We start from the raw sequence: 24,150 nt of genomic DNA, 5'->3' as shown, positions 1-24,150 counted from the left end.
ATTTTCAACATCAATGTCTGGAAAATTAAAAATCTGGCGACCTAGATGTGATAGATTGAAACCGCGATACGTATTTCCAGACAATTATAGCAACCGACAAAACATTATGTTCTGGGGTTGCATGACCAGTTATGGAGTAATGGTATTACAAGAGGTGTCGTCAAGAATGAATGCTGAAGAATACGTCGACGTCCTTGAAGAAGTAATGTTGCCTGCTGCAAGAGAGGTTTATCCAGAAGAAGATTATCGAATTCTCCCGTTTGTGCAAGATAACAGTGCAGTACATACAGCAAGGATAGTTACAAATTGGTTTGACAGACATCCTGAAATTCTTCTCCTGCCTCATCCTGCAAAATCCCCAGATCTGAATCCTATTGAAAACATCTGGAGTAATTCAATAATATTATTCTAATTCTATAAACTTATTTTAATAAAAAATTTTATCTAGGTTACATGAGTCTGAAATGGAGAACAGGACAGCTCCCAAGAACGAGAGACGATCTCCGAATACATGTCCAACAAGTTTGGACCAGAGTTCAGCAACGTCCTGATATCACAGTAAATTTATCCAACTCCATGCATAAACGATTGCAGGATGTTATCATAAACAATGGCTATTGGATAAAATATTAACTAGAGATCATAAGGCTGGAACAGCAATATAGTTAATACCTGAGAATATTCCAAGAACTAATTCTTGATGTATTGGATGGGTTCTAACAATTTTTCCATAAATTCTGATAAGTGGCACAATTAAATTAATTTATGCCTAGTTAGTACATCTACAAGACTCACACGACATTGTTCATCATTTTTTTAATAACAATATCTTTGTCAAAATTACAATCTACTTGGCATAGATATATAAATTCTGTAATATTATTCAGTAATTGTCGTTGATAATATTTCTCAATATTCTCAAAAGAAACAGTAAGAGTATTCTCATCTGGAGTTGCAAATCCTTAGTAGCTTCCAAGTATTTTATTTCATTATCTTATTTCAATTATTTAAGAAAATTTTTTTTAAATATTTAAATTATTTAAGAAATTTTTATTTCTTTCATATCTGAACATAAAATTCGTTTGGTGATTATTATTGATTAAAAAAAAATGTTTAAACTTTAGTTTTAATTATCACGTTTTTCTTTTGTTCATTTAAACAAAAAAAGAATAAAAATTATAAAAACAAAGAAAAATCGATTTATAGATTTTTAATTCATTATACTAAATCACTTTTGGAAGTGAAATTGATAAAAAATACGTTAATTGCACAATTATTTCGAAAAATATTTAAAAATGTGGACAAGAAATATGATGAAGAAGTTGATTATGCTTCGAATGTATCGGTATCGATACATGTTTAAAAAGGAAGGATTGTTGCAGGTTTTCAATATTTATTTGCACAACATGAAAGTATGGCAGTAAGTTTTTTATAAATATTATACTTAACACTAATTCAATATTAAGATATCTTATTATAATAGTAGTGCGTCAAATACGGTTACTGTATTGTTTTCATCTGAAAATAATTTTTTTTTCATTTTTTAAAAAAATCATTTAAGAAAAGAACATTCTTTATAAGACACCTTAATAAATATTTATCAGATTAAATTTGTTGTAGAATGATTGCAAATGATATTGGCGTTAAAGAGATTAATTGCATTGACTGCTATTTAAAATATTGTGAACTGATGCTTGAATTTGAGGTAAGTAAAAATTTTTTTTTTTTTATTCAATTTTAATAGTAAAAAATTTTTACAGCGACAAAGACGATTATACAAAATTGGAAAATTAAGATCGAAAGGAAAACTTTTCGATTATATCATCAAGTTTTACTTATAATTTTAATCCTGAAAAGCAAGTCTTCAATGTATAAATGTCTAGTGATAGACATATATATGTTTGCAATGTCTAGTGATAAAAAAGATCCACAATTACATAATTTATCTCGTTAAATATATTTATATTATATATTTATATATATAAGGAATTCAGATATAAATTGTAGAGTTCAAAATTAATGAATTGTTATTGTAAAGACCGTTAACAGTATATTATGCAGTGAAGTGAATATTTATTGTTACTTTTTCAGTAAACATAGTTAATAGTTTGTCTTCGATTCACTTAATAGAACTGCTTATTTATTAAATATCTTTGTATAAATAATTAAATAAAAAATTTTCTTATCATATCATTGCAAATACGTATGATATTTTTCTCAAAAAAGAATTAGATCTTTTTAAGAATGAGAATGTACTATGTTTCAAATATTAATAAAAATAAGAATAAAAATAAAAAGTATTTTTTGTGATTATCATTAACATTTATTAATATGTATATTGAAAAATAACAAAAATAATGAATTGTTATGACTGAAGTCATAACATTTTTTATAATTATAATAAATGTAACATTTAAATTCACTGAAGATACACTGTTTATTATTTATAAACAAAAATGAATTCTGTTTCATTTCTGCTTCTGAAAGAGAGTGAAGGAATAATGTTACCTAAAAAAAATAAAAAAACTAAAAATAAGTGATGACATTTCTGTGATTACGTTTCTGTGATTAAGAATTTTCCTCGATCTTTGTAAATATGTTTTGAAGCTTCTTTGACACCATCTAAAACTCCTGTACCAGATACTGGATGAATAGTTACCAAATCCGCCCACTCCGAGATTTTATACAATCCTTTAGAATATTGCAGAGCTACTGTGTTACGGATATCTCAAAATTTTTAGTCTTCCATGATCAAAAATTTATGTTTTAATGCTTCATAAAAATCATCAATTATGTCTACGTGGATTTTTAAAATAACAATGTGGGGTCCAGCAAGTTCAGCTAATTCTAAAATATCATTAGTTTTTGTCATGTCAGCTGCTAATCAAAGATTTGTTTTTTTTTTTCCCATGAGCTCGAAAAGATTGGCAGCCAGCTGATTCATAGTAAGCTTTGATCTAGATGCATAATCCATTATCAAACGATTATGTGATGATTCTGTAAACATATTAAATATTTAAAAATCAATCATTCATTTTTATGAATGTTTTAAAATTTATATTAATTTTTACCTTTATTCAATGTTATCAATGTCGCTGAATATTCTTTTATGTATTGAGAAACATTTTTAATCGTTTCTAAAGTAATTTTAACAGCTTCAAAAAGATACTTCATTAACTTGGTAAGAGTATACAAACTTCTTACTTTAATACCAGCATTTTCTATATTTTTTTTGCCACTTTGTTCTCGGTCTATAATTACTAATGCTTTAGTAACGTTCAAACCTTCTGGAGTTAAGTCTTTTCTAAAATACTACTTCCACTGATAATAACATCTTCGATAATAACACAATTATCTCCTTTTTTGTATTCACCTTTAATCATTTTTTTTGTACTATAACTTTTTGCTTCTTTTTTCTTATTATCATTGGAATGTACCACATAATTGATCAATTTTTTGACTACTATCGCTTAATTTCCAAAGAGTACTTGAAAGCCGGCTCTAAAATTGAGATAAATCATAATAAAATATAATTGATATCAATTATATTTTAATTACATTATAACCTGTAATATTAAATTAAATTTAAATTTGATAATTACTTACAAAAATCTTTAGATATCCTATGATAACTCGCCTCTCGAATACATGTCAACACGAGTTATGTTTACATTTATAAAATTGACACTGTACACTGTTTATTATTTATAAACAAAAATGTTTGTTAGCTGTCAAAAATGAGGGGAAATAATTAAAATTAGGGGAAATAAGATGTTTTGGAGTAGGAAAATTTATTTTTAAGAGGGGGCAGGGCCGGAGGAGAATTTAGTCATAGAATATTTGAAAAATAATAGATGGAATAATTCATATAAAAAAAAAACCGTCTCGGTCGGTAATTTCTCCCATGGTAATGGGAAGGCATTAATGAACACGAGTGTACGTTAACATTAAGATAAAAATGTTATTGTCATTAGATTATAAGCCTAAACATCCTTATTTATGTAGTAGGAATTACATGACATTACATGAGCCAGAAAGAAGACTTTTCTTTGTATAAGCATTTTGAATTTTTAATTGAAAACAGTGCAATTACTGTCATCTATCAGAAAACAGTGACACTAGTTGAATTTTTTTCTACTATACCGCCGCTAGATAATTTACCGGTCCTAATTTCTTAAGTTGACTGTTCAACGGAATGATAAATATTAAAAAAAGGAACATTTTTATAATTTGATTGAATATTAAATGATTGAAATTAAAAAAAACCAATTTTAAAAGATTAAAAGAATAAAGCTTATTTTTAAAATGATCATTAGATAAAAAATCTGGGCATCATAGAATTTGATTGACAATCAGTAAGATTATACATTTAAAGATTTAAATTTTAAAAATTTTAAAAATGCCTTTGACTGACATCTTATTGGGGACGGATGTCACGCTCCCTATGGCACCCTCAATCTGACAACAAAAAAAAACTTTTCTAGTTCTTGCGTAAGTTCGCCGTCCCCTCAATTTCAATTGAAATCGAGCTTCGGCCTTCTGCCTCCCAACGCGAGGGCGCAAAGTCAACTTCGGAACTTTTCTCCGATATAGCCCAGCCTTAAGTCTGAAGCCGAGTGTATGTACTATATCAGAGAAAATAGACCTGCATGGAAGTTCAATGCTGTGTTCTGTTTAGGGATCACCCCAGGCCACCCCAACCGTGTTAAACTCCTACATATCTGGCTCCATAAGAACCCATACTACATTTCTGGAACACATCGGCCCATTTGAAATAAATTTCTATTCACGTCTCTCTTCTCTGGTACTACAGTACCGGACATAAATGCTGTTTAATTTTTTGAAGGTTATACATGCAATTTCCTTGTACTGTCCTATAGAAAATCACACAGCATTTATGTCCAGTACTGTATCTTCAATGTGCTGTCTAAAATGGATATATTCCCTCTTGTTGAAATTAAACTTGTCCTTTCTAACCCTACTAAAAATATTGTAACTGCAATTTGTAATTTTCTAAAAGCTTCAAAGATTATTATTATTTAATTCGTTATCTATTCAATAATTTATTACTTTTTTAATTTTCTATTATAATATCTCTGTGTACGGCTGTATGGAACTGTAAAGTTTCGATGCAAATAAAGTTTATCATTATTCTATGCATATATCCCCGAGTAAACATTCTCGGGCTGTGGAGGAGAGAAATTTTGATCAGTGTTGTACCATTGCTCTTTTATTGACATAAACTGAGGATTGGTTTTACGTACAGTCACGTGGACAATGCTCGTGCGTGGAGATGTCGATGGGTCATGGATGCGATGTTCAAGGCAGTTTTGATATTTTCAATTGAGAATTTAGAAAATTTTCAAATTCTAATAATCCAATTTTTGTCATTGATCCAATCAATAACGTAGAAAAAGTTATTTTTTAACTTAAATACAATTCTAATAATAATGCGTGCCATAAAGAATTAGAAATATTCTTATCAATTTTATCCAAATGTATGTTTTTCTATTTTTTAAATAATTCTACGAATAATTAATATTTTTTGAACTAAGGAACGTTCGAGTTATCTTGAGGTCGTATGACGTTGAACAACAATCTGTTGAATGATTTGTTTTTTTGCTTTACAATTTTTTATCTTTCAAGTGACGATAAGTATATCTGCAGTGTAGACCTAATGCAAATGAACATTAATTCACGAATTTTAGTTTATTGGATTGCTTGATAAAAGATGGATTATTTCCTTGGAGTAGATGTTGGCACAGGAAGCGTTCGTGGTGCTTTATTTGATGCCAATGGAAAGCTTATAAAAATTGCTACTAATCCTATTGAAACATTTAACAGCATTCCAGACTATTATGAACAGTCTTCTGAAGACATTTGGGAATCTGTGAAAAGAGTAGTCAAGGTAATATATTTCTTTTATTTTTCAAATTTAATGAATTTAAATTAATGTATGCGTATTGCAGAATGTGACTAATGACGTTAAAAAAGAGTTTATAAAAGGTATAGGATTTGATGCTACATGTTCTTTAGTTCTTTTAGATGAATCTGGCCAACCAGTAACTGCAAGTGTAACTGGCTAGTATTTATTTGATCTTATCAATATTTAAACAAGAAAAAATTATCATCCGTCATTTATTTATTATTATAGGAGATGATAAACGTAATGTCATTCTTTGGTTGGACCATAGAGCAGAAGCTGAAGCTAATTTTATCAATATGATGGGTCATAATATACTTAAATATGTTGGTGGAAAGATATCTCTAGAAATGGAAATACCAAAGATTCTTTGGTTGAAAAAAAATCTTCCTAAGTCTTGGAGTAAATCTCAATTATTATTCGATTTGCCAGATTTTTTAACATGGAAAGCAACCGGTTCTGAATCTCGGTAAAAAATTATTTTTATTTGCATTATTAGCAATGTCATTCATAATTTATTTAAACATCGATTTAATATTGTATTCGATAGATCTTTATGCTCGCTTGTATGCAAATGGAATTATACAGCAAAACCAGATGGAAAAAATAACTGGTGTGAGGAATTTTTTAATCAAATTGGACTAGCCTCATTAAAAGATAATAACTGGAAAAGAATAGGTAAAATATAATTAGTTAAATTATTATGAAAAAATCATAACAAAATTTTTTATAAATTACTATCTCATAGGTAATGAAGTAAAAGCACCTGGAGAGCCTGTGGGAAAAGGTCTTTCCGTAAAAGCAGCTGCAGAATTAGGACTTAATGAAGGGACACCAGTAGGAACATCGATTATTGATGCTCACGCAGGAGGTCTTGGTATGATAGGCTGTTCTGCACCTGAAATAAGTAATAATTTTACCAGTCGACTTAGTCTTATATGTGGAACATCTACTTGTCACATGGCTATATCCACTAAACCAATTTTCGTTAATGGTGTTTGGGGTCCTTATTATAGTGCAATGGTTCCTTCATTATGGCTCAACGAAGGAGGTCAGAGTGCAACTGGAAAGCTTCTTGATCATGTGATAGATTCACATCCAGCATCTTCAAGCATAAAAAATAAAATCTATGGAAAAATGTAAGTTTCATTGTTAATTATTCAATAAAAAGTAATGAAGTTATAAATAAATATTAATCAATTGATGACATTATTCATTTAGGCATATTCAACAGTATCTCTCAAATCGCTTACAATTAATGACTGAACGTAATAATTTTCCTGATGTTTCATATTTAACACAAGATTTTCACGTTTGGCCTGACTTCCATGGTAATCGTTCCCCTTTAGCTGATCCTACTTTACAAGGAATGATTTCAGGACTATCACTTTCATCTGATGAGGAATCACTAGCTGTTCTTTATCTTGCAACGATGCAAGCTCTGACTGTAAATATTATTAAATATTTTATTATATTTCTTTTTTTAAATATATTTTTATACGATTAATTGTTTACTGTTTTAGTATGGGACAAAACATATTCTAGATGCTCTGATTCTTGCAGGACATAGAATAGAATCAATTTTGATATGTGGAGGTCTCAGTCAGAATTCTTTATTCGTACAAACGCAAGCTGACGTTTTAGGTTTGCCTGTATTAATCCCTCAAGAAAAAGAGTCTGTTTTATTAGGAGCAGCAATTCTTGGATGTTGTGCAGCTGTATCGTTTTCTTCAGTTAGTAAAGCCATCAGATACATGGCTGGAAATGCTAATGTCATTAAGCCTAAAGCTATATCTCATCAGTAAGTAGACAAAAAACGAGTTGAAAAAAACTTTTATATTGTTAATAAAATATTATATAATTATTGTTTTCAATTTTGTTAAAGGTATCATTGTCGAAAATACAAAGTTTTTCAAAAAATGGTTCAAGATCAGAAAGAATACAAAAAGATGATGAATCAAGAAGTTTAGATGTAATATTTATTACATAAAATTTCTTAACGAAAAAGACCTCACGAAAGTAAAGAGATAACGAATAATTTTTTTAAACATTTCACATTCAAATAATAAATCTATTCTCATGATAAGTAATCATGATTTATGGACGAAATTTTCTTTAATGAAACGCGTTTTTGATACCTAAAAATTTATATTTTTATTTATTATATAATGATAATTAAATTAAATCCATAACAATATTGGATGTAGCACAATTCTTATTTATCATGGAAAACAAACGTGACTAATCAGATCAGGTTTGATTTATGTACGTGCGTCATTCATTTATTCATTCAGTTATGAAAGATATATATTAAGCGATCCAAAATAACAACTTTCATTCTGTCTATGTTTTACTTAACTTGATATGTTCTAGTATATTTTATTCTTAAGATAATTATGAAAATTCATAAAGAAACTCTTATTCTTAGTGCAGTTTTGAATTGTTTTATATTTTCGCTTGAAGATGAAAAAGTGAGTATTTGGATTTCACTTTGTATAGCTGAATTTTCTATATATGTAATTTAATAGTTTTCAGGAATTCGAGAAATCACTGCTACAAAAATATTCTTCTATTCAGATAACGACGACGATTTGAATAGTTTATCTCCAATTCAAGCAATTTTACTATTTTATAAAGAAGGAAAAGAAGTGAATGAAATCAAAGTTGGTGATCAACTTCAACTTAAAATAAAGGTGCGAGCTAGTGAAGAATTCGATGAGGGTAAAATGGTACGTTGTTTTATCAGGAGTGACATGCTTCCTGCGAAAGAGAAGAATATAATTTATGATGGGTGTCATCCAAATAAAAATTTCATTCAAAATTGGTCATGGAGTAAAAAATTCCAAAATTTTATAGCTGATTTTTCAATTGTTCCATTATTTTCTCGCGACGTGAAAAATATTAATGTAACTATGTCATGTTATGCTATTGTTTGTCTTCACAACTGTCCTGAAATAATAGATGACTATTGCATTAAACTGTAAAACTTCCTAATTTCATATATAGTAATTTTTTATATTTTCCTCCTATAAAGTGATGATGATTATTATTCATTCATATTTAAACATATTCTTTATGAAGTAAATATATAAATAAAACAATAAATTATGTTAGAGAAAAGAGCTGTGAATAGAAGTTTATTTCAAATGGGCCGAGGTGTCTCGAAAATTTAGTAGTATCTATTCTTATGGAGCTATGTAGAAGTCCAACACGGTTGCGGTAGCTATTGGGGTGATTCCACACAGCATTGAACTTTTATATACACTCGGCTTCATTAACTCTAACGGTAGAGACCAAAGTCCATTTAAAAATGTATTTTAAACTAAACTCCTGGCAAATCCCTGCTTAAAGAATCCTATTGAACATTTTCGTTTTTTGTTTTTCCTATAGAAATCGCTTGAATCCTATTGAGTTGTCCTATTGAGGTACGCTGAATCCTATTTAACTTCCCAATATGATTTGATACTATTCAGTGGAAATACTGTTGTCTCAGAATTTCCTATAGAATGATGCAGAATCCTATTCGATTCTTCAATAGAATTTTAGTAAATTTAATAGCACCTGTGAGATTACAATTTCCCCATCGAAAAGAGGCAATTCCTTTTCGATGCTTTAATAAGATTTGATATAATTCAATAGGAATATTGTTGTCTCCGAATTTCCTATAAAATTAAGGGTAAACCTATTCGACGTTTCAATAGGATCTTATTACCACAAAAAAAAATTCTTTTAAACAAAAGGAAATTTTAATTCGCTTTAGAAGGTTCTTTGTTTACACGAATTTGTTGTTTTAATATACACCTGGAATAAAATTTATTAGAAACATTGTCCGAAAAAATCCTGCTGATGATGAGATTCGATCCTGGCATCCTCGGGTCCACAGTCCAATACGCTGCCGACTGCGCTATTCTAAAACATGGAAACATGACTTTCGCCTAATCAATGTCCCATGGTAGGATTTTATAGTATTTAAAAAGAGAACATTAAAAAAGTTCTAGAGAAAATTAACAGATTCGAAAAGGACACACATCTTAGAAATTATTAACTTCCCAGTGGGAAGTTATAGTAATAGGTTCGATTTTGCGAATCCCGAATTTTGATATATCTTCACGTTTTAAGGTCCCCAGAGTCGAATACGATCGTTTTCCAGTGGACGTCTGTATGTACGTATGTGCGTGTGTACGTATGTGCGTTCGGAATTATTTTTCGCCTCGATTATCTCGAGAACGAAAAATGATATCGATGGGGGACCAATTGCATTCGACGCGTAATTATGTAACTCAAAATTGATTAGATTTTCAGCAAAATCGGTCGAGCCATTTTTTTTGCAGAACCAAAAAACTAGAAAAAATGGAAAATGACCTGAATTTCTCAATTTAAAAATTATACCATTTTTTAGACAAAATTTCAAAATCTTTTAAGAAATATGAATATTAAATTATTAGAATACTTGTATGAAAATATGGTGACAATATTTCATCGAAAAAAAAATTTTGAAAAACAAAATCAGCAATGAAAGAATTTTCAACTCGTGTTAGGATTGAGAAAACAGCATTAAAGACGCTATAATAGTCAATAATAATTGTCAATAATATGGAGTTGTGTTCATAACAATTGAACATTGTCACTAACAAGTGATTATTGATCATAGTAATATTTAAATAATAAGTTTTAAATTGTTATAAACAATTCCATTTGTTATAAAAAATGAAAACAGGTTTTATTCGAGGTGTTTTTTCATTTTTTCCCCTGGGAAGTTAGTCGTGTGGACCTTTCGGGTCGCAACGAGATCACTGCAGAGCACTGATATTAAATAGCTAATTTTGTTATCTATTCATTAGTTTTATTGTTATAAAAAAAACAGCTCGACTGAATCTGTTTAAATTCCTTCCAGATCTTCTTTATAATAATATCTTCCGAGTAAATTTTGGTTAGAGTTGATTTCTCGATCCGTTCTTAAGATATCAGAAACGGAAAATTTATAATCAATAAAAAGAATTTCATATATTCAAGAAACTTAAAGACAAAAATCAAAACATAGTCTATGCATTCCTTTAAACTATTTCATCATGAGCTCAGCCTATTCAGGAAAATTCAAAATAAAAAATGCAAAGCAAGATAATAAAATGAAATTCAATCCATACTTATTAGTAATGAGTTACTTCCCTAGTAACCAAGATCTATCGTTAGAATTGTCGACAGACTTGGGTACTAGGGTTATTAAATACTTGTTTTTAATTTTTGGAGTTTATAGTAATAATCTCGTGTATTTGTGTCATTTATCAACAAAAGTTGCTACGACAGGAGACGGCGCAAAGTTGCATAAAACTAGGGTAGTAATTTTTTGTTGGTAGGTTGGTTGCCCTGTAGCCATGTATCAAAGAATAGCGAAAAGGAGCTCAGTGTAAAAAACCGCTACGTAATAAGGTTAGTTCTTTGTTGGCACAAATAGATAGCACTGAATGTTAAATATTAAATTTCAATTAAATAAAGTGGCAAACAAACAATAAATAATAATTAAAACGTAAATTAATTAATATAAGCATTTTTTTTATCTATCTATGTTTTCATATAAAAAATCTTTCAAATACATGTAATGTGTATGTAACCTTGTTCTGACTTGGTCTGAGGTACTCTACCGACAGCCCAACATTTTTCTCCCTACCGAATAATTAGATGACTCAAGGTCTCTCCTGCCAACTCATTTTCGCCAATTAGACAACTCTAAGTAATTCCTCGGCGTATATATCCCTTCTCTAAGGGCCTAGAAGCTTCGAGAACACAGAGGTTTCGGGAAAAACGGTCTGTATTAGTCTGTATTTGCCGGTTACTGCGAGTATTCGTACGTAGCTCGTACTCGGACGACTCTTGGGCATCATCGGACGATGCCAACCCACAGACAACTCGTTGCAACAGTCAACTCGGTACGTGTGTACTGGCAGAGAGCTCACGCAGTCGAACTGTCTAGTGAAAACCCAGACAACTCCTCAGACATGGACTTACTCACCAGTTCATCATCTATAATGATGATTATGAACTCATCAGGCAGTCTACCTCTTAGAAGACATCTTCAGGAAGCTCATGTTGGTCCGCATCAGCACTTTCTTACAAAAGGCGCGAATGATGTCGGCTTAGACGCCTCACAGCCTCATGGACAGTCACACACATAAGATCCATCAGAACAACTCGCTTGTGTCTGTGTGACTGACGCCAACACATTGAAAATCAGACGACTCCTGGTACAGAGACCAGTACAGGAAAACTTACAACTTTTCTGTGATATTCTACTCATCAGTGAACTCTCTATGTGAAATTTAAGTGAACTCAATACTGTACAGACAATTCGAAGACTTTGTTTTTCAGTGAACTCATCTTATATAATTATCAGACAGACTCTCGTCTCGTTATTTTTCTGTTACTGTTACTTTTGTGGTCAATAAATCGTTATTTGTTACTGTTAAATAATGTCAGCTGATTCATTTACACCGTTCAAAAGTACCGACTGTTCTAGCATCCAAACATCCTAAAAAATACAGTCCACAAAGTCCCGACTTCTCACTCAGCCGACTCAAAGTCAGAAAAAACCTAAAAATTTTATTAATATCGTCATGCTATGATATCGTCAACTTTATTATTGCTGCTTTAAAACAATATCATCGAGGTAAATCTAATTTAAAATAAAACAATGTTCATGTACTTTGAATATTTTCATAAATAAAAAATTTATTGACTATAGTTTTAGCTAATAAGCTGTCTAATTTGTTTAATTTACTATTATCAGTGATAATAGAAATTATTGATTTGAAAATTTTTATAGTGAATAATGTATAATTTCACCATTTTAAATATTTTAAGCTTCAAGCATTATCCATAAATTTTGTTGAAGGTATTCAAGGTATCCGAGGACAATTAGAGAGTATAAACTGTACTGGACATGGTGACATTGGAACAATATACTGACTATTAGCAATATGTGGAAATGATGTAGGTGTTGGTTTTATTCGAGCATCATTAAAATGATTAGATTTACCTTATAATAGTGTTGGAAGACTTAATAAATCATTGGGATTAGCATCGTGGCTCGAAGCTCTTGAGATAAGTTACAATCAAATTAATGTTGCTACAGAAGTAGGCTACCCTTCAAATTCAACACATGTTAATTTACTCATTAATAAAGTGTTTCTAACTGTAGATCATTACTTCCAATTTATAATTGGATTAATAATTATTGTTATATATATATATATAAAATTTCAAAAATAATCAGTGACACGATAATCAATGTAACATCTTATCAACCTTCTGTAACTGAAGATCAACTTTCTTTCGACAACGACAGCACTACCAAATATTTCAATAGAAAAGAAAGCTATCCGATAATTAATAAATTCAACCAGACTATAACCATGCAAGCTCGGAGAAATTATTTGCATGATCATACCCTGATTGAACAATCCCATAGAAACCGATAAAAAAAAAACTTATGAGAATGAATCTGAAAATTGCATCAGAAATTGAACTTGTTTTACGAGAATCTATAAGGAAATTTCTTACTGTTGAGAGAGGTTAATCGCAACCTGTCAGCTGAACTCGCTCTCGTCCCAGCTCTTGCTCAGTCGAGCCCACCCGATCCGCTCGCCCTATCCTAGCTCTTTCTTTCAGCGCTTATCTAATTACAGCTCGTCTTCTCCAACCTAGCCAATGGTAGGTGTCCTATTATTGTGCTAGGTCTACAGACGCCGGCTACAACGTGTTTGCAGCCATTAACGCTTACTCGACGCTCTAGTACACATGCTCTTTCTACCGCTCTGTCTATTTTCTCATTAAATCATTGCTCTAAGCTCTGCTCAGCTCTACTAGTATTCATGATTCATTGTTAACGTGATTAATAATTTATTTTTTATAACAAAAGTATAAGAAAGCTCAATAAAAGTGTCTTTTGTGTGTGTCTACCTCTTCTGACCACATCCTACGGCATAACTCATCTGTTGTCCATCTTTTGGATCTAAATAATTAAAATAAATTAACTCAAGCAACAATTTTCGGTTCTCGTAAAACACTTACAGATTCTTATACGGAAATTCGCATTTCTGATGCATTTCTCAAATTCAATCCCATACTGTGAAGTGTTGGGCTCGACCAACAGCAATATACTAGCTTCAGATATGTCTTGGGCTTCCAAATGATTTTACCAACTAACGCCCTCGATTGGAGTTTCAGCCCTCCAACGCCAGGCGAAGCAGCATCAAGAAATTGAGCGGGAGAAATGCATGCAGAAGAGGGGATAACCGAAGCCACGAAGATCCCGGCCGGCACGACCGACACCACTCAGCCCAGAGGCTTCCTATAGACAACTAGGCATCTAAAGTAGTTGCTCTGCCGTTTACGTTGTTCTATAAATTTATAAAGTCAATTGTGGTCATATTAGTGCACTCAGACAGATTGTCATAGTTACGAAAAGTCAAGTCATTCAAGACTATTGTCAGCACTGTTTGTCTGGCAGAAGATTGTGAATTCAACGACAGAAAGAGACAGCCCGTAGTCCGGAGATAAATCGGAAGTTCCAGAGACAAGAGACATAAGGAGCAGTCACTAATCGACGACGTGGTCCAGATTTTCAGACGTCCAGAGATCGCAGTATTGTACCCGGTGGCCAGTATTGTTTTCCAAGAAGTCAACGAATCAAGTCATGTAAGTCCAGCCAGTTGCTTTGTACGACTGAGGGTGATTGACTTAGACTAAAGGGTGGCTATTATTGACACAATTGCACTAATTTCTCGGGCTGTAGTAATATGGATTTTTCGTACCTTAAATGGTTTTCTTTGCCTGTATTGATGGGAAAATTATGTATTAAATGATTATTCATATTATTATGATAATCGAGGTGGTGCCGTACCTTAAATGGTTTTCTTTATGTTATTTATGAATGAATCTATGTAATTCTCATTACTATTGCTAATATTGCAAATGCTATAATTGTATGAAGTCGAATAATTATTATAAAAGTCGTCGTTATAGTCGATGCATATTAATATATCTTATAGAAGTCATAAATGCTTCAATTTTAATTAAAAATACGAGTCTTTGATCACATAAATGTAATATGATTATTATTGTATTTTATATCGAGACATTTATTATATAAAAAGTCAAGTTCATGTTAAATTATTGTCACTTGAGAGTCAATTAATCATATTCCAAGAAAGTCCTATCTTAATAGATTAAACTCTGTTTTATTGTAATTAATTAATCTATTTATTTACGAGGAACCTAACAGTTAATATTATTTTCCCTGAAAAACATTCATTTATTGTTCAAGCAGATAATTTAATTCATTTGAAGTCTTTTAGTCGTTTTGATAAACTTGGACTGCTCTCATAATTTAAAAATTATATAGAAAAAGATGTTAGGATAGTTGGTGACCTTTAGAGTCATCCATCTAATACAGGTGAGAAAGATCGCCCTCATAAAAAATAAGCATCTCCACCTCACCGCATATCAATACATCCTTTTTTTTTTCACTTTTTGTAAGAATTTATTCAAATCTGACGGACAGGTATATCAAATCCTATAGGAATTAATGAGAATACTAAATATATTTTAAAATTATATTTATATTTGTAGAACTTAATGTTTTACATTTTTTTACAGAACTTCTCTACTTTTTATTCAATACTGTTAGAACCTTAATGGATAACAATTTATTCTCAAAATTTTTTTTAATTACTTTTTGAAAATATTGAAATATCTGTTATTCTTCTTCTTTCTCGTCTTCGGTGTCTGTGTTCGTACAGTGATTTTCATCTTCTTCATTCGCGTCATTTTCTGCATCATTATTATTCCTCATATCTGTTTCTTCATTATCGTGATACTTCTCTATGTCATTTCTGTGCATTTTTCCGATAGGTTCTTCTCCTTCTTCGACTATATCTTTCCCTTTGACTCTATTTTTCTCTTCGACTATATTTTCTTCTTTTACTATGTTTTTTTCTTCTACCTTATTCTCTTTATCTACTATATTTTTTCCTGTATTTTTTTTATTTTCTCCAGCCGTACTTTCTTGTTCTTCAGTTATTTTATTTTTCTTTTCTTCTTTTTTCGAATCCGATATGAGAGATGAAATTACAGTTCTTACGTTTCCCAAGACAGCATCTTTTTTAAATTGTGACATGTCCTTATGGCGTTTATTTAAATAATATTCCAATGTATCTTCAAAAAATAGAATTGTAAACTTAAATTATAACATACGAAGTATAGATGTAATGTACTTTTTATGTATTTTTCAAAATACTCACCTCTTATTGCATGTAGTCTGATCGATGATAATCCTTGGACAGGTTCATTAATTTAATTTTTTCTTTTTTTTTTTATTAGTCGGGTTTCCTAAAACCGTGCTCCTCAGCGGTAAGGATGTCGAAAATAAAGCTCTACATAAATCTCTAATGACAATAGTTGGAGAGGAATGTCCCATCACCATGTAAAATGTGTCTGCGTCAATCCATATATCATGTCCAATGTGGACTGTTGAGTATTCAGTGTTTTCAAAGCCGATTGGTGGAAAAGCTGATGTATTCGGAAGTTGTGCATTATTTTTGTATTTTTTGAACGATTCTGTAAAATAATATTGATAACCTCTATTATTAAAGAAGGCTTATAAAATTGGTTTTATCTGAAAAGATGTGAATAGATATAATTATATCAATACGATTGATGTTATTTTATTATCTGCAACTATTTTGTTTAATGAAGCTCGGAGTGGGCAATTTTTTTATTTTTTTGCCTCCAGCTGCTGTTCCAAAGACTTTATAGTCCCTTTAAATTCTCTCAGTTGACTCTTTACTTTGTCATGTTCATACAATGAAACATGATTGTCGTTGTTTTTTTCCTGCGCAAAGATCGCAAAAAAATTAGTACTCATCACATTTTATAACTAATAATTGAAGAATTTTTTTGTATACCACATGTAATGTAAATTTTTTATAAAAAAGACTAGCAATATTTTCGAAAGAGATCAAATATCAATAGTTATTACACTTGAATACAATGTGGGTGAGTAAATTCGTATTCTTTGTACTTGACATCATTGGTCAACTGCATTCCGAAATTTTGATGTTCACAACTTGACACATTATATTTCTTATAGTGAAACATACTATGTTATGATACGATTTAGTTAAAACTTATAAGATATATTTCTAGATCTCGATTCAACTAAATTTTAGAAATAAAAATATTAATTTTTCATTTATTTTTACAGAAATTCATAAAATGTATCGTTTATAATTCGTCAGAAATTGGAGAATGAAAATAGATAATTGTTGTTGCCGAATCAGTATGAAACAAAAATTAAGTTAATTTGAATTTCATCAAAAACGATTTTAATTACATAGATATTGTTGGTGTTAGCTTCTGTTCATTGCAATAGCAGTTAGCTAACGAAAGATGTGTTGATATGCAAATGGTACAAATGTACCTAATATAGAAATAATTAATTGATTTTTGTACAAGTTAAAAAAATTGATGTAATCTAATAAAGACAAATCGTTATCAATTGAGAGTGCATCAAGTTAATCGAATATTATATTTACATGTAAATGGTTAAAAAAAATTGTATTCTTGTATTTAAGCTTTTATTATTAATGAAAAATAGAAATTTCAGTTTGATACAGTTCCAAATATATAAGCCAATCATTCATAGCAAGTATATTGATGCAGCTGTTGAGAAAATCTCAACTTGTGAATTAACCTAACCGTTTAAGGATAGGAATAATTGTGCCGGAACAGAGCAAACGGAAGTCAGGTTTTATAAAAAATAAAGTATCTTTATTTTCAGCACTAACTGGTACACAAAGAACACTGGAAGACTTTTTGTTACTGAATGAGAAGACTGAGTGTCGATAGAAATCACTGAATGTCAATTTTTGATTTACTGAATTTTCATTGAATGTCTGAGAGAGGCTTAACTTGGTGTGTTTGGTATTATTGACCTCCCACACGAGCTCAACACGCTTCACAAGTCAAGAATATGTGATTGTGCACGTGGCGTTAGCCTATCAATGCAATGCAAGAATGAATTGAATTAAAATACTCGAATTTACTTTGAATTGTCTTGAAATATTTCTCGAGTTGACTCCAGAATGAACTGGCGAATGTTTCTGATGATTTTAATAGCACTAGCACTAATGATTAACTCAAAACTTAATTGATTTGTTAGGAAGGAATGTGAATAGCGTGTCCACGTGAACGAGAATAGTAAAAGTATGGCGACAGGAACTTCATTAGTCAAAAGAGACACTGAAAATTAGTCAAATGAGTGACTAGATTAAGAAATATTGATTATTTGGTCGATTGGTTATCGATCCAGTCCCAAGATGGCCGCTGAAGTTCCTGTTAGCTGGCAAATTCAAACTAAGAATTAATTAATTCTTAACAGTAGCAAAAATTTGAAAATCGTATTAATGTATTAAATAGTGTGGATATCACATAGATGCAGATGTTTTCGTTGAAATGATATTATTTATGATTGGATATAATCCTTAACAGTTATGCATTGTTTACAAAAATTTGAATTTATGATAAACGATTGAAAATTTATTATCGATCGAATAATGTGTATATCACATGGATTCGGGTGTTTCATGATAATTATTAATTACTAACCCATTAAAAATTTATATCGTGTACATTCATAAAACCTTACCTATAAATACCTTTATTGAACAAAAATAAATTAATAAATTTTTTAAGCACTAACAGTGCATTTTATTTTACGCAAAGACAATAAAATAAAATAAGGATTTACTAATGTTATTTTTTAAATAATTAGCATGTAATTATTGAATTCGGACATTTAGATATGTATTTAAAATTTTTCATTTATGATCTAATTTCAACCGTACTCATAGGCTTTTTTAAGCAAAATTTTCTCTTTGGAATAACACGACATACATATACGCGCATATATATTTATATTTCATTTTTAAGTTTAATATTAATCAATAATGTTAATCTAATCGTAACTATGTAGTAAATATCATAAATTTCATGATGTTACAAGTTTTTTGACATTTTGAACTGCCGGAAGTATTAGAATACGATAAAATACGAAAAAAAAACTATTAAACCGAGGATAATAGTGCTTCATGAAATTTACTGGTGAATAATTGTATACTGTCTATATAAAGTTTAAATATACGTTATTTAAAAATATAAATTGAGTGATAATTACACAACACTTATTAGTATTTTGTTACGTCTTAGTAACCGAATAGTCTCTTTTTCGAGTCAAGACCCAATCGTCCTCTACTCACCATGGGTGCGGAGACCACGCAGAATATACTTTAGATGGAGAATTAAAGAAATAGGAAAGGTTCTTTCTTAGTGCTTTACAAATCACACTGGTGCATTTATTTTCCTCAAAAAAAGATAGAGATTTGTTTTTATGATAGTCAATCCTTTATTTAATTTCTTTAATCTTTTTACTCACTAAATTGTTTTACAGCTTGGCTAACAGGTAGCTAGGTAGCAGAAGGTTGTATACGCATGGAAGTCTGCAATTACTTGGTTTAGTTGACGCTTCGATTCTCGGCTCTCGGCGTTGATGCGGCGTCTTTCGGCGTTGTTGAGATGATTTTATGGCTGATTTACACCGTGCCCAGTAAAAATTTAGAAGAGAGTGTCTCTTGTGTCCAAGTCCGTGCTTTTTAAGGTGCTTTTCGTGCATCCCTTGGAAGCTTCTAGATTGGCGTTCTCCAATCCAAAGTTTTAATTAATTTAATTATTTAGGCCTAGCCCTAATTTCCTCCAATCATCCACGCAATTTTTCTCTTCTCCTTTTGATTAGTGTCCTGCGCATCTTTTGGCTCTAGTGCCCCCCACGCAGAATTCACCTGTGCTTACTTAGCATGCGTCTCGGAGCTCTATGTCCCCCACATGGTTTTTACCCGAGCTGCTGACACTTCTATTCCTTTGCTTCCACCGTTTTATTGTTAAAGTTTTTTAAAAAAAAAAAAATACTCAGATTCAGGTTATAACAATTTACAGAAAGTAATTACTCTTTTAAAAAATATATATTTATTATTACAAAATAATAATTTTCTCTTATTTTGAAAAATGAAATTGAATGTTCTGATGAAAAAAATTATTTAAAAAAAATTTTAATCCGTTTATAAAACCTCTGCTTCTCAATAGAGGTTTAGACTAAGTACTGAATATTATTATAGTAACATAAAAAATTAAAGTATTGTATTTTAATCACATAGGATTCTGAAAAATCCTCCTTCTTACTAGATTTATTTCAATTTGCATAAATTTAATGTCTAGTCCAGTTCAAAGTCCTTGTGACTGTTTTCACAGCTGAATTTAAATAATAACGTTGTCATATTCAATTAAAACATACTAAGCTCTACGAACTTTTAATTAACAGGTATATTTTATTGGGTTTCTCTTTATGATGTGATATTTTCTTAACGAAAATTGTTTAATAATCAACAAAGAACAAGGAAAGTTACATAACAGAAAGCTTTGAAAAAATCAAACTAGTCTATTATGATCATCATGGTTATTCAATCTCAATAGAGAAGCTGTTGACTTTGTATTAAACTTCCAAATAAGTTTTCGTTTTCAATATAAAAAATATTATTGATGCAATACTTTATGAACTGATTTTAAAAAACTTGTATGTGTGACGTCCGTCTGTTTTTATTAATTTTGAGAAGTAATTGATAATTATTTCTCCACATTAAATTGTTTTAGTAATTATTCTCTCATTATTGAAATATTTCTTGTGTTTGAAATATTATCAATAATTTATGACCATGTTAATTTTAATTTAATGAAGTATTCTATAAAAATTATGAAAGAAGCAATAAAACAATTAATGTTATTTCGAAAAGTTTTACCAATAAGTAATAAATCATCTGGTGAGTCTTTTCTTTTTTCCAGGTGCTTGCATTAAGAGAATTCCAGAATTTTGTGAATTGTTTGGAGTAGTTTACTCATGCTGGTGATCAGGGAGAGAAATTTCTGGTGTGGAAACTCTATGAAAATCTGATCCCGAAATTCCCAACATTGGTTAACCTACCAGAGTCTTCTGGGCTATCCCGCTAAACTATAAAAGGAAGTCTACTGAGTTCATCACTCGTGTGAGAAACGTGTAGCAAGAGGAAACCAAAGAGCAATAACTTCTAGTGCAAGTTACGTAGTGTATCAATCATATAAAAGTCTTAATAATCATTTCAAGTGTTCAAAACTATTGAAGTTCCTTGTCATTGCTTAAGTTCTAGTAAATTCTTTGTTGATCTAAGCGTTGTGTTTTATACGAGGTTATTATCTTTAGTTCTTGGTCAACCACCTAAGAAAACAGCAAGACTATGCATTAGAACAAGTAGATCTCATTTAAATCAATTTGTGGTTCCACAAGGGCCAAGAGTAACCGCTGTTAGCTTAAGTTCAATGAAGTGGTTTTCGACTAAAATTATATTTATCAATCTTAAGTAGAAAAATAAAAACTGTGTTTCATAAATTCGTTATTGTTTCAGTGAATTTAAACGTTCATCATCTCTAGTTCTGAACATCATCTGTATCTTATATACATGCAATAGATATTAAAATTTTGTAGCAATAAAAATAAATTGATAATCGATGCTTATTGTAACACCTTTTAAATGACTCTAAAGAAATTGTACCGTTTCAATACATATCAGTAGAAACAATTAGGAAGGTAATTACGCCCGGTGACGTCGGTGCGTAGCGAGTAAAATACCTTCAGGCTAAAGTGTCATCAATATGGAAGGGATAGTGTGCTCCCTAAAGTATTAGTTCTCACAAATAAAAATTAATAAGTTAAAAATCACAAAGCTAATTGGTTTTGACTTTTCCTATTTTCGGAAAAGTCAATGCCTTCTTCAAATAGTATTTGTATCACTGTAAAAACTCAATAGTTAGTTGCGAAGTCGTGTTTGAATCAAACGAACGTGAATCAGTGTTTAAATTGTGGTTTCTGTCTTAAATCAATTGACTATTGGGTTCCTTATCTCTAATTGCACATTCTGTAGATTTACTTGCTGTTAATTTAAGGTATTATAATTTTATTCAAAAATGTTTATTTTGTTGTATTGAAACTGCTTTTTAATATACGACTTTAAAAAGTCACTTTAAAATTTGATCACTAATTTTCAGTATCCCGTTTGACTAATGAAGTTCCAGTCGCCATTCTTTTCCTGTTCTCATTCACGTGTACACGAATTCTTCTCCCATAATTCTTTATTTCCTGAGTCAATCATTAGTACTAATGCGACTCAAATTCAACAGAAACATTCACACTTTCATATTAGAACAGAATCAAATCATATTTTTGGACAAGTCGTGCTACAGTCACATAAGAAAATCAGAATTCATTCTTGCATTGCATTGATAGGCTAACGCCACGTGCACAATCACATATTCTTGACTTGTGAAGCGTGTTGAGCTCGTGTGGGAGGTCAATAAAACCAAACACACCAAGTTAAGCCTCTCTCAGACATTCAATGAAAATTCAGTAAATCAAAAATTGACATTCAGTGATTTCTATCAACACTCAGTCTTCTCATTCAGTAACAAAAGTCTTCCAGTGTTCTTTGTGTATTGTTGGTGCTAAAAATAAAGATATTATATTTTTATAAAACCTGACTTCATAATTTCTCTGTTTAGTTTAGTCTAGTTTAGTATTATACTCTTTACTCTCCCACTTAGTAAAACTAATCTATACTTTATACTCTTTACTACTTTACTCTTAGTTTAGTATTTTACTTTTAGTTTACCATACACAAAAAAAAATTTGTCATGAAAAATACTCACAGCAGCAATATTTTGACATTGTAAGTCTTTCTGTAACTCATCTACGATATTTTTCTTTAACATTATCATCGCTTTTTTTCCAGGAAAATTTGATGGCGGTTCTTTTGAATTTTTTCTCTAAAACATAATGTAAATGATCTATTTACATGTAAGTAAAAATTATATTCATGAATACTTTCACAACAAAAAAAAGAACTGAATTAAATAAAAACCGAAGAATTTACCTTCAACGATGCAGCCATCAAAATTTCTATTTTCTTTTCACTATTATCATTAGCAGAAGCCATTTTACTGGCTTTTTAAGCTTCTGATGACGGTGTGCTAGTAAATTTATTTTTCCCTTCTGACATCGAAGCAGTTTTATTTTTCTTTTTTGCTTCGGACGTTGAAGCAATTTTAGATTTTTTTTTTATTCCTAATGAAGTAAGAATATTATTACTACAATCTTAAGTCAATGAGTCAGCTTCAGATTCACTAAGTTCTGATGCACTTCGTTCATAACTCCTTGATGGCACTGGTACTCTTTTCGTATTGATTGTTCTTTCAATCTCTTCTTTACTGTCTGAAAAAAAAATTTCATTAATTATCACGAATTGTTACATCAAAAATCTGCATAACTTCACAATAGGTTAATTGCAAATAATTTCTATTGGTTTCATCATACCTTTCATAAATAATATAATGCCTTTCACAGTAACCCCGTCAATAATCATATAATATTATTTTCGTTTGTCATAATTGCCAGGGTTGAATTTCAATATATCTTTAACACGTACTACACGTTTTTCTTTATTGTTCAAACTTACGTTTGCCCATTTCTCGCTGTTGGTAGCCATGGTAAAGCGACAATAACGTAATGTAATCAACAGCACGTGCACACTTTCATTATGGATGACTTTCCGTTCGCGTCGTCGTGAAGTAAGAAGAAGAAGAGCGGAACTTATTGGAAAAATGTTATGATTGGCTGTAATTATACTTGAACGCTCTCATGCGGCTTTTAAGCGAACATTATTTCTTAGCGGCCACTTCAATTCGAAATCTCAATAGTAATATATTGAAGTGTGTTTGGCGTGAACTTGGCGGGATTCACGCAAAAATGTTTGAAGACCGTATAAATGTATTATAATGTTATGATATTATATTATAATAATTCAACTATGTTCGAGTGAGAGTGTCAGAAGAAATATGGAGGAGAGAAGGCGAAGCGCGGGAAGTATGTTTAGTGCGTTATGCTTTATTCTGGAGGTAGTTTCTGATGTGGGATCCAGGGAATAAGAGGAGAGGAGGGTATGCTATGAATATGCTCAATTATCGGACTTTTTAGGTGTATCAGGAACTAATGGGACACTCAGACTTTGTGTGTTCACGCCACTTATTTCAGGTTAGGTTAG

At 30.7% G+C, this 24,150-nt stretch overlaps 2 protein-coding genes, 1 long non-coding RNA gene and 1 pseudogene across 5 annotated transcripts; 1 reads left to right on the top strand and 3 right to left on the bottom strand.

Annotated features, from left to right (window-relative positions):
- Nucleotides 1-2,428: 2,428 nt before the first annotated feature.
- Nucleotides 2,429-4,741, bottom strand: LOC118073092 (uridine 5'-monophosphate synthase-like; annotated as a pseudogene).
- A 191-nt stretch (nt 4,742-4,932) lies between these two features.
- Nucleotides 4,933-8,922, top strand: LOC118073082 (FGGY carbohydrate kinase domain-containing protein). Of its 2 annotated transcripts, none has more exons than XM_035093379.1 (9): nt 4,933-5,908; nt 5,970-6,081; nt 6,155-6,392; nt 6,474-6,601; nt 6,672-7,062; nt 7,145-7,370; nt 7,447-7,724; nt 7,809-8,394; nt 8,459-8,922. In XM_035093379.1, the coding sequence occupies exons 1-8, from the start codon at nt 5,732-5,734 to the stop codon at nt 7,891-7,893; spliced, it is 1,635 nt and encodes a 544-aa protein (XP_034949270.1). In that variant the 5' UTR covers nt 4,933-5,731; the 3' UTR covers nt 7,894-8,394; nt 8,459-8,922. The 2 variants fall into 2 exon arrangements, with proteins under 2 accessions (XP_034949270.1, XP_034949269.1); XM_035093378.1 differs by having other exon boundaries at nt 8,452-8,922.
- Nucleotides 8,923-15,563: 6,641 nt separating this feature from the next.
- LOC118073083 (glutamic acid-rich protein-like) lies at nt 15,564-18,170 on the bottom strand. 2 transcript variants are annotated; one of them, XR_004691069.1, is made up of 3 exons: nt 18,022-18,170; nt 16,219-16,534; nt 15,943-16,132 (listed from the first exon to the last, which is right to left on the bottom strand). XR_004691069.1 is itself a non-coding variant. In XM_035093380.1 (2 exons), exon 2 carries the CDS (start codon nt 16,092-16,094, stop codon nt 15,675-15,677), a length of 420 nt encoding a protein of 139 aa, XP_034949271.1. In that variant the 5' UTR covers nt 16,095-16,132; nt 16,219-17,123; the 3' UTR covers nt 15,564-15,674. The 2 variants fall into 2 exon arrangements, 1 of the variants encoding a protein (XP_034949271.1); XM_035093380.1 differs by lacking the exon at nt 18,022-18,170 and having other exon boundaries at nt 15,564-16,132; nt 16,219-17,123.
- A 4,514-nt stretch (nt 18,171-22,684) lies between these two features.
- Nucleotides 22,685-23,644, bottom strand: LOC118073084 (uncharacterized). Its single transcript, XR_004691070.1, has 3 exons — nt 23,424-23,644; nt 22,984-23,321; nt 22,685-22,876 (listed from the first exon to the last, which is right to left on the bottom strand). It is a non-coding gene; the product is annotated as an uncharacterized lncRNA (long non-coding RNA).
- Nucleotides 23,645-24,150: the final 506 nt, after the last annotated feature.

The sequence above is a fragment of the Chelonus insularis genome, unplaced genomic scaffold (assembly GCF_013357705.1).
Source record: "Chelonus insularis isolate UGA/USDA-ARS -01 unplaced genomic scaffold, ASM1335770v1 contig_98_pilon, whole genome shotgun sequence".
In the NCBI taxonomy this organism is placed as follows: Eukaryota; Metazoa; Arthropoda; class Insecta; order Hymenoptera; family Braconidae; genus Chelonus; species Chelonus insularis.
Note: the sequence above shows the minus strand (reverse complement) of the source record. Positions and strands in the feature narration are given on the sequence as shown.

What these genes read in the sequence shown, in the direction of transcription:
- LOC118073082 (XM_035093379.1), top strand. Translation starts at nt 5,732, where the DNA reads ATGGATTATTTCCTTGGAGTAGATGTTGGCACAGGAAGCGTTCGTGGT. An exon ending in AGTAACTGCAAGTGTAACTG is followed by an intron (nt 6,082 to 6,154) that starts GCTAGTATTTAT and finishes TTATTATTATAG; the next exon opens with GAGATGATAAACGTAATGTC. An exon ending in CAACGATGCAAGCTCTGACT is followed by an intron (nt 7,371 to 7,446) that starts GTAAATATTATT and finishes TTACTGTTTTAG; the next exon opens with TATGGGACAAAACATATTCT.
- LOC118073083 (XM_035093380.1), bottom strand. Translation starts at nt 16,094, where the DNA reads ATGTCACAATTTAAAAAAGATGCTGTCTTGGGAAACGTAAGAACTGTA.